Source organism: Trypanosoma brucei, chromosome 10 (genome assembly GCF_000002445.2).
Source record: "Trypanosoma brucei brucei TREU927 chromosome 10, whole genome shotgun sequence".
Taxonomy (NCBI): Eukaryota; Euglenozoa; class Kinetoplastea; order Trypanosomatida; family Trypanosomatidae; genus Trypanosoma; species Trypanosoma brucei.
Genome location: NC_007283.1, coordinates 3771035 through 3782969, shown reverse-complemented (window position 1 = coordinate 3782969; position 11935 = coordinate 3771035). Strand labels below are relative to the sequence as shown.

Below are 11935 nucleotides of genomic sequence, written 5' to 3'. Positions count from 1 at the left end.
CTTCAAAAGAATTCGTGTGGTGAGTGACGAGTAAGCCTCCTCTGTACTTCTGTACGAATGCCGTGAAATCTACTGATGGAGCTCTCCGTGCAGCATGTTGGCTATTTGAAAAATCATAGACATCACGTAACTGTACGTGCATTTCAGCGAAGATGAAGGTTCTGTGTGAAGGAGGCCGTCGTAAAAAGACTTTGTTTTATGTGTCCTAAAACACGGAGTCCGCGAACATGACAATCGCGGCCCTCTTGTCGGTTTTCCTCCACAATAACGCGTACTCGCGTGCACCACACACCATCTTGAATAAATTCTTCGAAATCAGCGTTATCAAGGGGCATATCGTTTTCGATATCCGCCTTAGCATCGTCACTATGTGCTGCAGGGGTATTCCATGAGGAAGGTGTCTCGGCTTCAGTCTGCATTCTAATGAGTACCCAACCCCGCGGATCGTCTACTGTCACGGTTGCAACGTCGGCCATGTCACCATTGTGTGTACCAGCTTGCACTCGCATCCTCCGCGGGGTGTAGCTATTGTCCTCCGCACAGTCAAGATACAAAGCGACGGCTGCCACAGGCTTGAGGAGCGCAAAATCAATGGAAATGACATGTGGGACGACACCGTCGGATTGCCAGAACGTGTTGTGCGATCCATCTAAAAGACACATGACACCGTTTCCATGCTTAGCGGAGCTGACAGACCACACCGCATCCTGAAGTACAATAAGTGACTCCCGCTTCTCTAAAGCCATCAGCTCGTCATCACTGACGATGCTAGGGGTGTTAACTGCAGCTGCCCCAGCACCTTGGACCCCTTCTGCATCACCTTCTCCACCACTACGTCCATCAAATTGCATTAGGAGGTACAAGAGTGGATGGACTATATTATTTTTCCTGGGAAAGTCACTATACTTTTCACTTTACATTTCCAAAAATACACCACGGACATACGGAGGTTAAAGGAATTAGTGAAGGAGAATCCCCGGTCGGTTGGTCGGGTAACAGTGGCAAAACACCTAACGAACCAACAGCAGAAAATAGAAGAGGCAAACAAACGTTACAGAAAACTACCAGGTTTCCTCTTTCCTTCACACCCGGTGACATAGCCTTCGGCGACGGCGGTAAAGCCGAAGGTGCAAAGATGAATTTCTCATCGTCAAGCAAAAGTTCAGTAGACAACAAAAAGAAAAAATTTTCTCTCACGCCTCTGTGACTCGAAAATGGAAAGCCAAGAGCTAGCGGCCTACCCAACAAAGCGTCCACATTTCACGGGACTGATCTCCACCAGCCCTCCCACCAGATTGTCCGCGCAATTCAGAAAGAGAGCACCGGACGTCGGACGAGCGCGTCATCATGCAAAAACATTTCCCATGTTTTGTACAGCACCCATCGCAGTGGTGACTGGGTCATCAAACAAAGGACGACAAACAGAGGGGCAACGAGAGAAAAGGTCTCCACGCCTGCCACATTTGGCTTCATGTAGGTAAGGCACCACATGACGTTGTCGTACAGCGGTAAGGGAGAGATGAGCTCCGACATATATTGATGGAGGAGGTCTATATTGACCCCGAAGGTAGCGGAAACGCGTGCGGCGCCGCTCCAACACGCAAAAAAAATCCACACAAACAGTAGTTCGATACCAATGATAAGTGAAAGGATCGGTGAGTATCCCCGCAGAAGCATGTCCAGACGACTTGCAAAGTTGTGAACGTAGTGCTGAGTTTGCAGTACGCGAGTGGCAAGCAACTGCGAGAGAAAGTGTTGCCGCTCTTCGAGCATAGCCTCCACTGCTGCCTCCGAGCGACTGTACACGATAGAAGTTCCCGAGTGCAAAGGCGCGGGCCACGGTGCGCCGGTACTGAGTAGACCAACTGCAGCCAACTTGAAGCAGCGATACGCAGCATACAAAATAAGAAGACTCAGGGCCCATCCGCGGTAACATGTGAACCCCAGCACCCCCACAAATAGTGTGCGACGCCTCACGCCGAAGCCAAATTGAACGCGTGATAGCATGTTGTCGCCGACGGCAGTGTGACGCACGGCCCGTTTGTGCAACGCTTTGTAGTCTATCGGTACTAGCCACCCCCACTTAACCAGAGCGAGCAACAGTGACCGGGAAAGGGGATTCACACCCATTACCTTGGGATCCACACTACTGCATGCATCGCTCCCATAGCGGCAGCCCCTGCTTGCCACAAGCGCTCCACGGAATACAGGTAAAGACAATGCCTCATAGCTGTTCTGGTGGTATTCCCACTGCCACTGCAGCAGTTGCTGAATGTGGGAGACGCTAATATCATAATCGTCCTGGTGGTCCCGCAACTCTGCGCGGGCTCCGAGGTTGCTAGCCAGCACCGTATCTGATCCTCCGTAGGAGTAAGGCGCGGGCTCTGCAGGACAGTCATTAAATGCCCTCTGTCGCTGAGCATTTTGCTCCCACAATGTTACTAGCTTCAAAATGGTTCGCATTGGGGGGAAATGATTGTTTCCGCTCACTATATCGGTGGATGACGTGAGTCTCTCTGCAATCCGAATCAGAGTGCCGTCAGCGTCCGCAAGTGGAGTTGCAGCTCCTGCGGCATCAGAGGCTGGAACGCCACCAGGTGGCGTTGAGGAATTAGCACCTCCCACTTCTGGTTTAGAGCGGCACAAACTTGCTGATGAAGAATACGAAGAAATCGTTGATTTCAACTGAGGCTGCCTCTGCGTCTCTCCTTTTTTTTCCACGGAATTCGAAGTTGTATCAGCCTTTTTCCACGCGAAAGGAGCCCCCATTCTTTTACGGAGGGGTAGAGATCTCAACCGCTGCTGAACACGACCAGCTGCCTGTACCCCGCTTGAAGAAGTTTTGGGCTCACCAATTCCAGCAGTAGGGGCATCACATCCCAATTGTATACTTTCTACCTTACTGATACGGTTTTGTATCATCCGCACCTGGTTTTCGTCCGCCGTTGTTCTTTTACTCTTTATCCAAGTGGAGGCAAACGCTTTGAGGGTGTCCAGCTGACAGCGCAGCACTGCGAACGAGGCGGTGCGGTTCGACAGAAATGACATGCGTGAGTAGAGTACAACCGGGTCTGTGAGTAACGGAGTTGTGCATTCGCTCCATGCCTGGCCGTGTACTGCCGCCGACGCTTGTATCCGCAGAAGAGCCAGTCGCTGACCCCACGTTATGGGTGCCCACCCCATTTGCTGGGTGCCGCCGCCATTTCCCCCCGAAATACAATTCTTCATGAATTTACACAGCCGCTGCAGGAAAGTGCGGGTCCGACCTGAATTACATTCATCAGCTGGAAGTTGCGAGGCATTTTCCCTTCCACTGAGACCACCCATTTCTTCTTCCATTGAATGCGGTCCTCTCCAAGATTCTAGCGGTCGCAGTGGCCGCTGTCGTAGTACTGAGAGAAAATCATGCATGTTGTGAACGGCGATAATGAGACGGAGTTGCGGCTGAGTGGGGACTCGCAGAACAAATAAAAAGGCCCTTTCCCTCAAATAAAACGGATGCTGGTGAAAGTTGAAGTGCCTAACATAGTTTTCAAACTCACCATTAAATTTTGTAGGCTTGGCGGACACGAAACACGAGACCCCATCCTCCAACCACGCAGCTTTAGAGAGGTCATACTCCTTTATTTCACTTTGAGGCATACGTAGAAAAGCATTGGTTAAATCCCTTAGGCAAAAGGACACATTAACCCCGTCTGCCTCCGCGAATGGGGACGTAAGGGATTTCAAGCGCATAATATCCTTTCCAATGGAGTGAAGGGAACCTTTTGATGGAGGGTCGCCCCCAAATGTCACTGCTGCCAATGCTGCAGCCGTACGTGCACCACATGCCGAGTTCGTTTCCGTTGTCGTTCTCTCCCCCCCATTGCTGGCAGTTGTTTTATTCGCGGAACTAAGGTCACCAACGTCCGTCCGAAACCGTTTTACATCATTTCCCACACAATAGTTTTCCTTTATATTCGTCTCAAAGGCACTTATGTTTGCTTCTCGTTGCTGAAGCCTCCGCTGGAGTTGTATTCGCTCGCGGAGTGTTAAGCGCCGAACTGCCGTGGGGGCAATGCCGTTGTTCAGTGTGTTCGAAGCTCCGTTTGGTCTTGTGGATGCGAGTGGTGGCTTTCCGGGCAAACATGCCCTTCTCATGCCGCAAACACCATTTTTTGTTGTATTAGTCCATGAAGTACTTAGCGAACCTCGATTAGTGGGTCCTGCACCAACCGGCAGGCGAGCCGGGGGTTGCGTCCGCTGCCACTGGCGGTCGTACATCATATCCATTACCTGCATACCCCTCGGTCGCACCCGAGAATCGCCTTGCGGGTAGCCGTACTCGTTATAAATGGGTATGCCGGATGCACTGTTATCGTACAAAGTATCCATTCTGCCAAAGGTGGGGACGACGGACCGTTTAGTCGGCACACCTGCCCTGTTCTTACAAAAGGAAGGTCCATGGTAGTTATTTTCGAGACCACTAGCCGTGCGGTTACCAGTTTCCGTTGCGGCGCCGTGATGTTTGAACGATGCTAGACAATTGAATGCGCTGGACCTGGTGTTGGTTGCAGCGAACTCACCTATCGTCGGCCTCCGACCTGCATTTGGTGTGAGTACGCCACTGCACGACGGACTCGATAACGGTGAAAGAAGTGGATCTGCCCCGTTTCGATGGTTGGAAGGGTTGAGCGTCGGCGACTTCCAAAATGTTCCTCTCAGCGGATCGGTGGCGGTCCTGGGCGAGACGTCACCATTGACATCATTGCTGTCCCAGCGGTCTGTGTGTGGCGGCCGCAAACGTCCATCACGGCCCATCGTAGAGTAATGTTGTGTCTGTCGCTGTTGCATCGCGTTGTAGGAGGGATGGGGGCTGTGACTTCTGGAAAATTTTCCATAAGTATTAAGCACGCTTGTTGGTCGTGACTGTAGGTGCTCACAAAACCTCGGGTTAGAAGTACTACCCTGAGGAAACCGGCCCCCACAAGTGTCACATTGTTGCCAATCGTTACAGAATCCACCAGTACTACACTCACCTCTCCCCGCGTTAACGCCATCCCCGCGCCTGGGTCCTTGAGATGGCAATCGCCACCAGGGAGTTGACGTGGCAGAGAAGCCAGCCGGGGGCCCGGCACATGTCACACGTGTGCCTTGCTCAAAACGATTGGAGTTAGATTGATCGTCAGCGCCCGGCTCCCAAACTCTTAAAGAAGTCGGTCGATATGGTCTTGGCGAGAAAAGCGCCGACGAACAACGCTGCTCCCAACCACTACCGCCTTCCATGGCACTCCTCCTTAAGACAATCTCTCGTTCTGAAGAGCAAGCAACATTCCCACTTCCGACCCCCGTCAGATTGCCGGTGTCAAAGGACATGGCAACACCACCTCTTCTTGCTGACACGCCAGCTGGTACTTCCTCGTTGCCTGTGTTGAAGGACATGGCAACACCACCCCTTCTTGCTGACACGCCAGCTGGTACTTCCTCGTTGCCTGTGTTGAAGGACATGGCAACACCACCCCTTCTTGCTGACACGCCAGCTGGTACTTCCTCGTTGCCTGTGTTGAAGGACATGGCAACACCACCCCTTCTTGCTGACACGCCAGCTGGTACTTCCTCGTTGCCTGTGTTGAAGGACATGGCAACACCACCCCTTCTTGCTGACACGCCAGCTGGTACTTCCTCGTTGCCTGTGTTGAAGGACATGGCAACACCACCCCTTCTTGCTGACACGCCAGCTGGTACTTCCTCGTTGCCTGTGTTGAAGGACATGGCAACACCACCCCTTCTTGCTGACACGCCAGCTGGTACTTCCTCGTTGCCTGTGTTGAAGGACATGGCAACACCACCCCTTCTTGCTGACACGCCAGCTGGTACTTCCTCGTTGCCTTTGTTGAAGGACATGGCAACACCACCCCTTCTTGCTGACACGCCAGCTGGTACTTCCTCGTTGCCTTTGTTGAAGGACATGGCAACACCACCTCTTCTTGCTGACACGCCAGCTGGCACTTCCTCGTTGCCTTTGTTGAAGGACATGGCAACACCACCCCTTCTTGCTGACACGCCAGCTGGTACTTCCTCGTTGCCTGTGTTGAAGGACATGGCAACACCACCCCTTCTTGCTGACACGCCAGCTGGTACTTCCTCGTTGCTTGATGATACTGCAGTTTTCAGTTGTGCGGAGAAACATAACCCCTTACTTCCGTCAGAAGAGCTTGTTTGCAGCGTCGCGTGATTGGTGTCCAACGGCATCATGGCACTTCTCGTGGCAGTTCCCGGGGATGCAGACTGCTTTGACACATCTGTTGCGAATGCGGTTCCTTTTGGTCTCAACGGGTTGCCGCGCACACTGTCATCAGTGACTTCCGCATTTGGAAAGAAGCCAATGTGCACTGCAGTGCGATAACCCACATCACTAATACATTCTGCACTCCCAAACACAATAGGTATCCACTGAACCTCATCCTGCGTCGAAGGAACCGGTTGGATAGGGATTGAGTACCATGTGTGATCCAATAAGGCACGACATTTTATCCGCTGATAATGTCGGTGCAGCGCTCCGCGGGTTCCGGCATTGCCGCTACTGTCCAAAACTGCAGCAGAAATAACTGGACGTATAACATTATGGCGGAGTTGGTGCTGTGCAATGGATGAGGTAGCTAGTAAACGAAAAAGGTTGACGACATCGCCGGCACACACAGCCTTCTCGTTACTACATTTCACATTGCCCTCCGTGGCCTGCTCATGGCACGGATTCAACCGACCGAAGGAAAGCCCCTTCTCCAGTAGATTCTCTTTCCTGTGTTTGAGGTTACCGGAGACATTGTTACACACAAGTGAAGTTGTAAGGCGGAGGTAACCCTCCGTATTGGACGGTAAGCGCTGGAGCGGCGCATGCGAGTCGCTTCCATGAGCGCCACTCGTCGGAGGAGACACTCCTGGGGACTGGCTGTGACGTTTGGAACCTACAGAAAACTTCTCTCCCACTGTGCATGGTTTGATGTCCGGTGATTGTGCACGGGAAGGCTGGTTCGATACTACGAGCCCTTCCACAGTCTTTGTTGTGCCGATTCGAGCTCCTAAGCACCGTTGGGGCGATGCCGAGAAGGCGGGCGTTAACCGAGGCGAAACAGTTAGGTCGGAGATCAGCGTAACATTTACCGTATGAGGCTTGTATGTAGCACGGCTGGACTTGGCGTAGTAAAGCGGGTTGTTATCCTCTGCAACAAGATGGTAACAGTCACACGCGGCGAAAGAATAAACTAATCTGCGGACCCCATACAGATGAGAGAGTCTTTCGGTCTGCCCCAAAGATTCCGCCACATTTCTTGTTTTATGTTCATCTGAGACAGATGCCCCCGGCTGTTTCGGGGCTAGCACCCCGCCGTCTCCCTTTGATGCATCATCCATCTGGCTGGAAGGGGTTGAGTAAGCCCTGAGAACAGAGTTACACTTGGTAAAAAACTTCTTCATTGCCTCCTCTTCTTCAGCACGCCATCTCCCCGGTACTTCCGAAGCTAAAATGGTCCGCACTGTTTTGTTGATGTGGACTTCGTTTGCCTCTGAGGAGTGTAGTGTCGATCCCCAGAGCGTCGTTGTGCTACCATGAGAGCGTACCTCCTCTCGTTTCTTTGTATAGTACTGCTGTTCTTCAAACGAAAACTGACTCAGTGCCACCTTGAAAGCGGCAAATCTCAAGGAACGTGGCGCTGGCTCGCTCAAACCTCCCTGAGATGTCTCCACGTAGTGAATCATATCTCCCTCCACCACATGAAAGGAAAGTAGATCTTCACTGGGCCCTTCCAAGGCGTTCGCACGAGAATGCCGTGCATCATCCCATAGGGTGCTGCGGGAAAAACGGGCAGCGTCGGACGCAGGTCCAACGGATGCCTTGCCACTGCCCAGCATTGAGCCCGCATACTGCCTTCCTTTACAATAAACCATCGCCTGCTCGTCTGTGAGATCAGGAATAAGAATAAAATAGCTGTCGTTAAAGCGCTGTTTCCCTGTGCCCTCTTCCGAGGAGCCCTGTGTCGCGCTATGATCTAACATTCTGTCTTGTATAACACTTCCACTGTCGGGGGGATTCCTTTGTGCGATCAATGCGTTAAGATGTGAAGGGAACGTCCGATGCCTCAACTCTGGTGGAAGGGAATGCTCGCAAATTTCAAGAGTTGCCAGGTCCTCGTAACTCAAACCCGTGTCACCAATTAGCGGCAAAGCCAAATGTGTGACAGCTAAAATATACACATTCTCTAGCGTGTCATAGCTTTCGTACGGAAAACGCTGGTAGAGCGCCACTCGGAGAGCACGTTGTATAACTTTGTTTTGTTCTTCCTGTGTGATAAACGGGACTGTGCCGTCCACCTTGGCGTTTTCGCCCCCAGTTTCACATTCTTGATCACCATTTGCTCTTGTTTCGGGATTGCGGGAGGTTTTTGGGACGCTGGGTATGCATATGCTGGTAGGAATCGCCAGATGATGCAGCTGCATCCTGAAATAATCAACTTCAGGTTCCAGGAAAAGCATTACCGCCACCTTATTCCTTGCTCCCTTATATGTAGCGACTTCAGCTTTCCAATGTTCCTTCCCTCTCCCTGCTCAAATCTCTTGTAGTGGATTTGGGCTCGTGCGTAGCAGCTCCTAAATATGTGAGAATCTAAATTTACACTGCGTACCGTCCACTCTCTTTCTCGGTACTAAATCTAAAAAGGGGCCTAAATTGTGCCCAGCGACCTCACGTTCCGAGCGGAGGTCCTACCAGATTATCGAGATGAACCGTTCGACGGAACGTACTCTCTGGGTGCCCACGCACAGGAGAAGGAAAACAGGTGACAGCGAAATAAGAAAAAAAGAGTAATAGGAACAAGCGGAAAGAAGAGTGGCACAGAAAAGTTTGGGGAAGAAGAAAAACATGAGGAGCTTGCGTCGCCTTCCAAGCGCTGTTACATTCCTCTTTGACTGTTTTTAATTATTGGAGCCCTCCAAAAACACCACCTATAACCCAGAGTGAATATAAGGTTAAAACACGATGCTAGTTATTAAGAGAGAAGATACGCAAGCAGATACCGTGAAGTGTCAGCGGTGAACACGACAAGCAAACCAACGATTTGATGGATATACAGAGGGGAAAGTGGTGGCCTCCGGGTTTTAAAACACATGCACAAGAAAAAGGCATCCTAGCTATCTGTAATTCCCATGGGGCACCGCTCGCTCAGCATGCTCCCTCCTGTGTGATCCACTTTTTTTTGTTGTTTTTTTTTGCATCCCTTTCCCCCCATCTTACCCTCCAAAATAAAAAAAAAGACAAAAACATTGAGCAGAGAAAACACTGCTAGACAATGAAATAACTAAAGAGATGCGGAAAGCAAGTTCACCCTCTTCCAAGATTTCAACGTGGGCCGTCCCCGCCCACGTCTCTTACTGTTTAAAACACTGTCCGTAGTGGTAATATCATCGAAACAGTGGTGGTCACCTCCACGATGGCAGGGATGGGTTCGCACAACTCACCATCGGCTTCACACCACATCATTATTTTGTCTGGCGCCCCCCCACCGCCGTTTAGTATCTCTTCCGTGCCCTCAACCTGCTCCCCATTACACTTAACATCAGTACCCACGGGGTTCGGCGGAGAGGAATCGGGAAATTTCGGCTCTTGTGTGGAGATAGTATCAACATCCATGATGCACCTACTTGTGTTCCAAATTGTCGTGCTGCGCCAACGTTTATGGTTGCCATTGTACAAAGACGGTGCACCCATGACGAACTGGCAGGGACTTGCTACCCAATTCGTCACACTCAACAGGCCGTCCGTTGGATTGGCGTGTGGGGCGACTTGCAGCCCACCACCGAACCAGCGCCCGTTACCAAATACGAGTGTGGAAGAGGAGAAACATGTCCACCGATCATACACACCGTTTCTATCTAAGATGGAAAGAAGTTCCTTCGTGTTAGACGCACTTTCGCACCTCCAATCAGTGTAGAATGGATTGATAACGGTTTCTTTTTCACTACCTATGTCGGTTGACTGCGCTCCAACAGCGCCGCCGGATAAATCAGGCGTCGACGGGTATCCCCCTTCCCTATCATATTTGTAAATGTAATAGTTGGCGTCTACACGTAACGGTTCCGTACTGGGGGATAAAGCACCAACTTCTTCACAGCGTTGTAACCACGACATTTCCTCGCACATCCCGGAGACCGCTACCCCCATGGAGAGATGACGCGGATGCAGCACACCAACGACAGGCACTTTGTGCTGGTGACCCATAGAGGGCGGCGGCGTGGGGAAATCAGGAAGGGGGAAAACCCGGAAGGATCTGGGCTTCATCCGCATAACAGAAGCCACAGATGCTGCTGCAAACAGTACCGGGCCCGCAACGAATGAAGCTGTACATGACTGTTTGTATTTTTCGCAACGTGAGATCACGTCACATGACATACCACACGAGCACTCATTGATAAAAAAGCGCGTGCGCCCACTCCGAGGGAATGTGATTCGAGAGACGTCCACGTCGTACACCGCAAATCTACGCGACAGCGATTTGGGACCCTTACCGCAGGCTTCGGTGCTGCCGCCGCTAGCGCAATCTGGGCCCACAGAGCAATCAATGGATCCGCTTGTTGAGGCGCTCGAGGGGCTACCAATGGGCAAACAAGTGCTGTATTTTATAGTACGCTGCGACCCTTCCCCATCACTGGTAAATGCAAGGTATTCGTGCATGTCTCTTAGAACGGTTACGAACTCTTCGGCATTGAGACAGCACAACCTGGTTCTAGCGAAGTCCGAGCCTGTTCCTGCGGGTACATACATTACGGGTGGTAGAAAGTGACGCAGTATTGCCCGGTCCTCAAGCATCCCACGGTAGTAGTGCATGGAATCTGGACGACTGCAAGCTGCAGTGTCGAGTGCAGTACAAAATCCACTACGATAGGCTTTGAGAGTTCCGAAGCAGAGCCCATTAACGGCCTCACCTAACGAGCCATCTCCACCAATGACGGCAAACACATTAAAAACTTTCGTCCAAACACTCTTCACTTCATTTGTCACTGGATCTATCGCCATATTTGTCCCATTGCCCGACCCAAGTGCATTTCGGAGAATGCCGCTCACCACCCGACACGCGAGTTCCTCTACGACCTCCCTTACACGTAATGCACCCTCTGTGGTGATGATATCCACACACAGGGCCAAACAAGGAATCAACTCACCTTCAACGCCTTCATTTGCTACGACTCCATCGGTTGTGCGATCCCTGCCTGCAGTTGGGTTTGTGTCTTGCATCACTTCTGTTCCGCTTCCAACTGCATGCCCGGTAGGATCCATATGTTCCGCCAGAGCCTCACTGCCTGTTAGCTCCCGAATGGTGATGGCACTGAAATTTCTTCGTAACGCCTTTTCTACACGCCTCATCATTTTGCCGCCTTTGCCTCCACCGCTGCCCTTGTGGACGACGAGGTGAACTCGTAGCTGTGAGAACATTGTCACCGATAAACTCAGAGTTTGAGTGGCCGTCTTCACTAGTGGGGGCTAATGGTGGAAAAGCTCTTTCCTCTCCTTACGTGAGGATGGTGACAGAAATACTAGCGAAGGGACGTTGGAAAGGGGTGAAATGAGAGGATAGAGTAGATATAGAAGGGAGAATGAGTCCTCAACACGCTGCCAGACATTTTAGCAGGCAACGTGTGCACTACTTTGACCAATTTTTCCCCTAACGTTTCCTCCCCATCTTTATCCACCTCCACGCGTTGCACTTCCAGGGCCAGCTTGGGCTCCGGGATTATAACCCCACAGAAACGTTCCCTCCGCTAACAATACGCTTTGATTCCCCCGCCACGTAGTGAATAGCGGGAAAGGGTCAGAGGGATAAGGAAAGAGAAACCACCCTATACTAATACGAAAATAAGAACAAGTAAGTCACAAGGGAGACGTACTGAAGTGAACCTCACGGCGCAT

The 11935-nt window shown here is 51.4% G+C and overlaps 3 protein-coding genes across 3 annotated transcripts; all 3 read right to left on the bottom strand.

The window, feature by feature from the left end:
- Positions 1 to 143: 143 nt before the first annotated feature.
- Positions 144 to 851, bottom strand: Tb10.61.0630 (anaphase promoting complex subunit 10-like protein; the record flags this gene model as incomplete). Its single annotated transcript, XM_822946.1, has 1 exon — positions 144 to 851. The coding sequence occupies one exon, from the start codon at positions 849 to 851 to the stop codon at positions 144 to 146; it is 708 nt and encodes a 235-aa protein (XP_828039.1).
- A 457-nt stretch (positions 852 to 1308) lies between these two features.
- Positions 1309 to 8508, bottom strand: Tb10.61.0660 (hypothetical protein, conserved; the record flags this gene model as incomplete). Its single annotated transcript, XM_822945.1, has 1 exon — positions 1309 to 8508. The coding sequence occupies one exon, from the start codon at positions 8506 to 8508 to the stop codon at positions 1309 to 1311; it is 7200 nt and encodes a 2399-aa protein (XP_828038.1).
- Positions 8509 to 9406: 898 nt separating this feature from the next.
- Tb10.61.0670 (hypothetical protein, conserved) lies at positions 9407 to 11461 on the bottom strand (the record flags this gene model as incomplete). Its single annotated transcript, XM_822944.1, has 1 exon — positions 9407 to 11461. The coding sequence occupies one exon, from the start codon at positions 11459 to 11461 to the stop codon at positions 9407 to 9409; it is 2055 nt and encodes a 684-aa protein (XP_828037.1).
- Between the last annotated feature and the right edge of the window lie 474 nt (positions 11462 to 11935).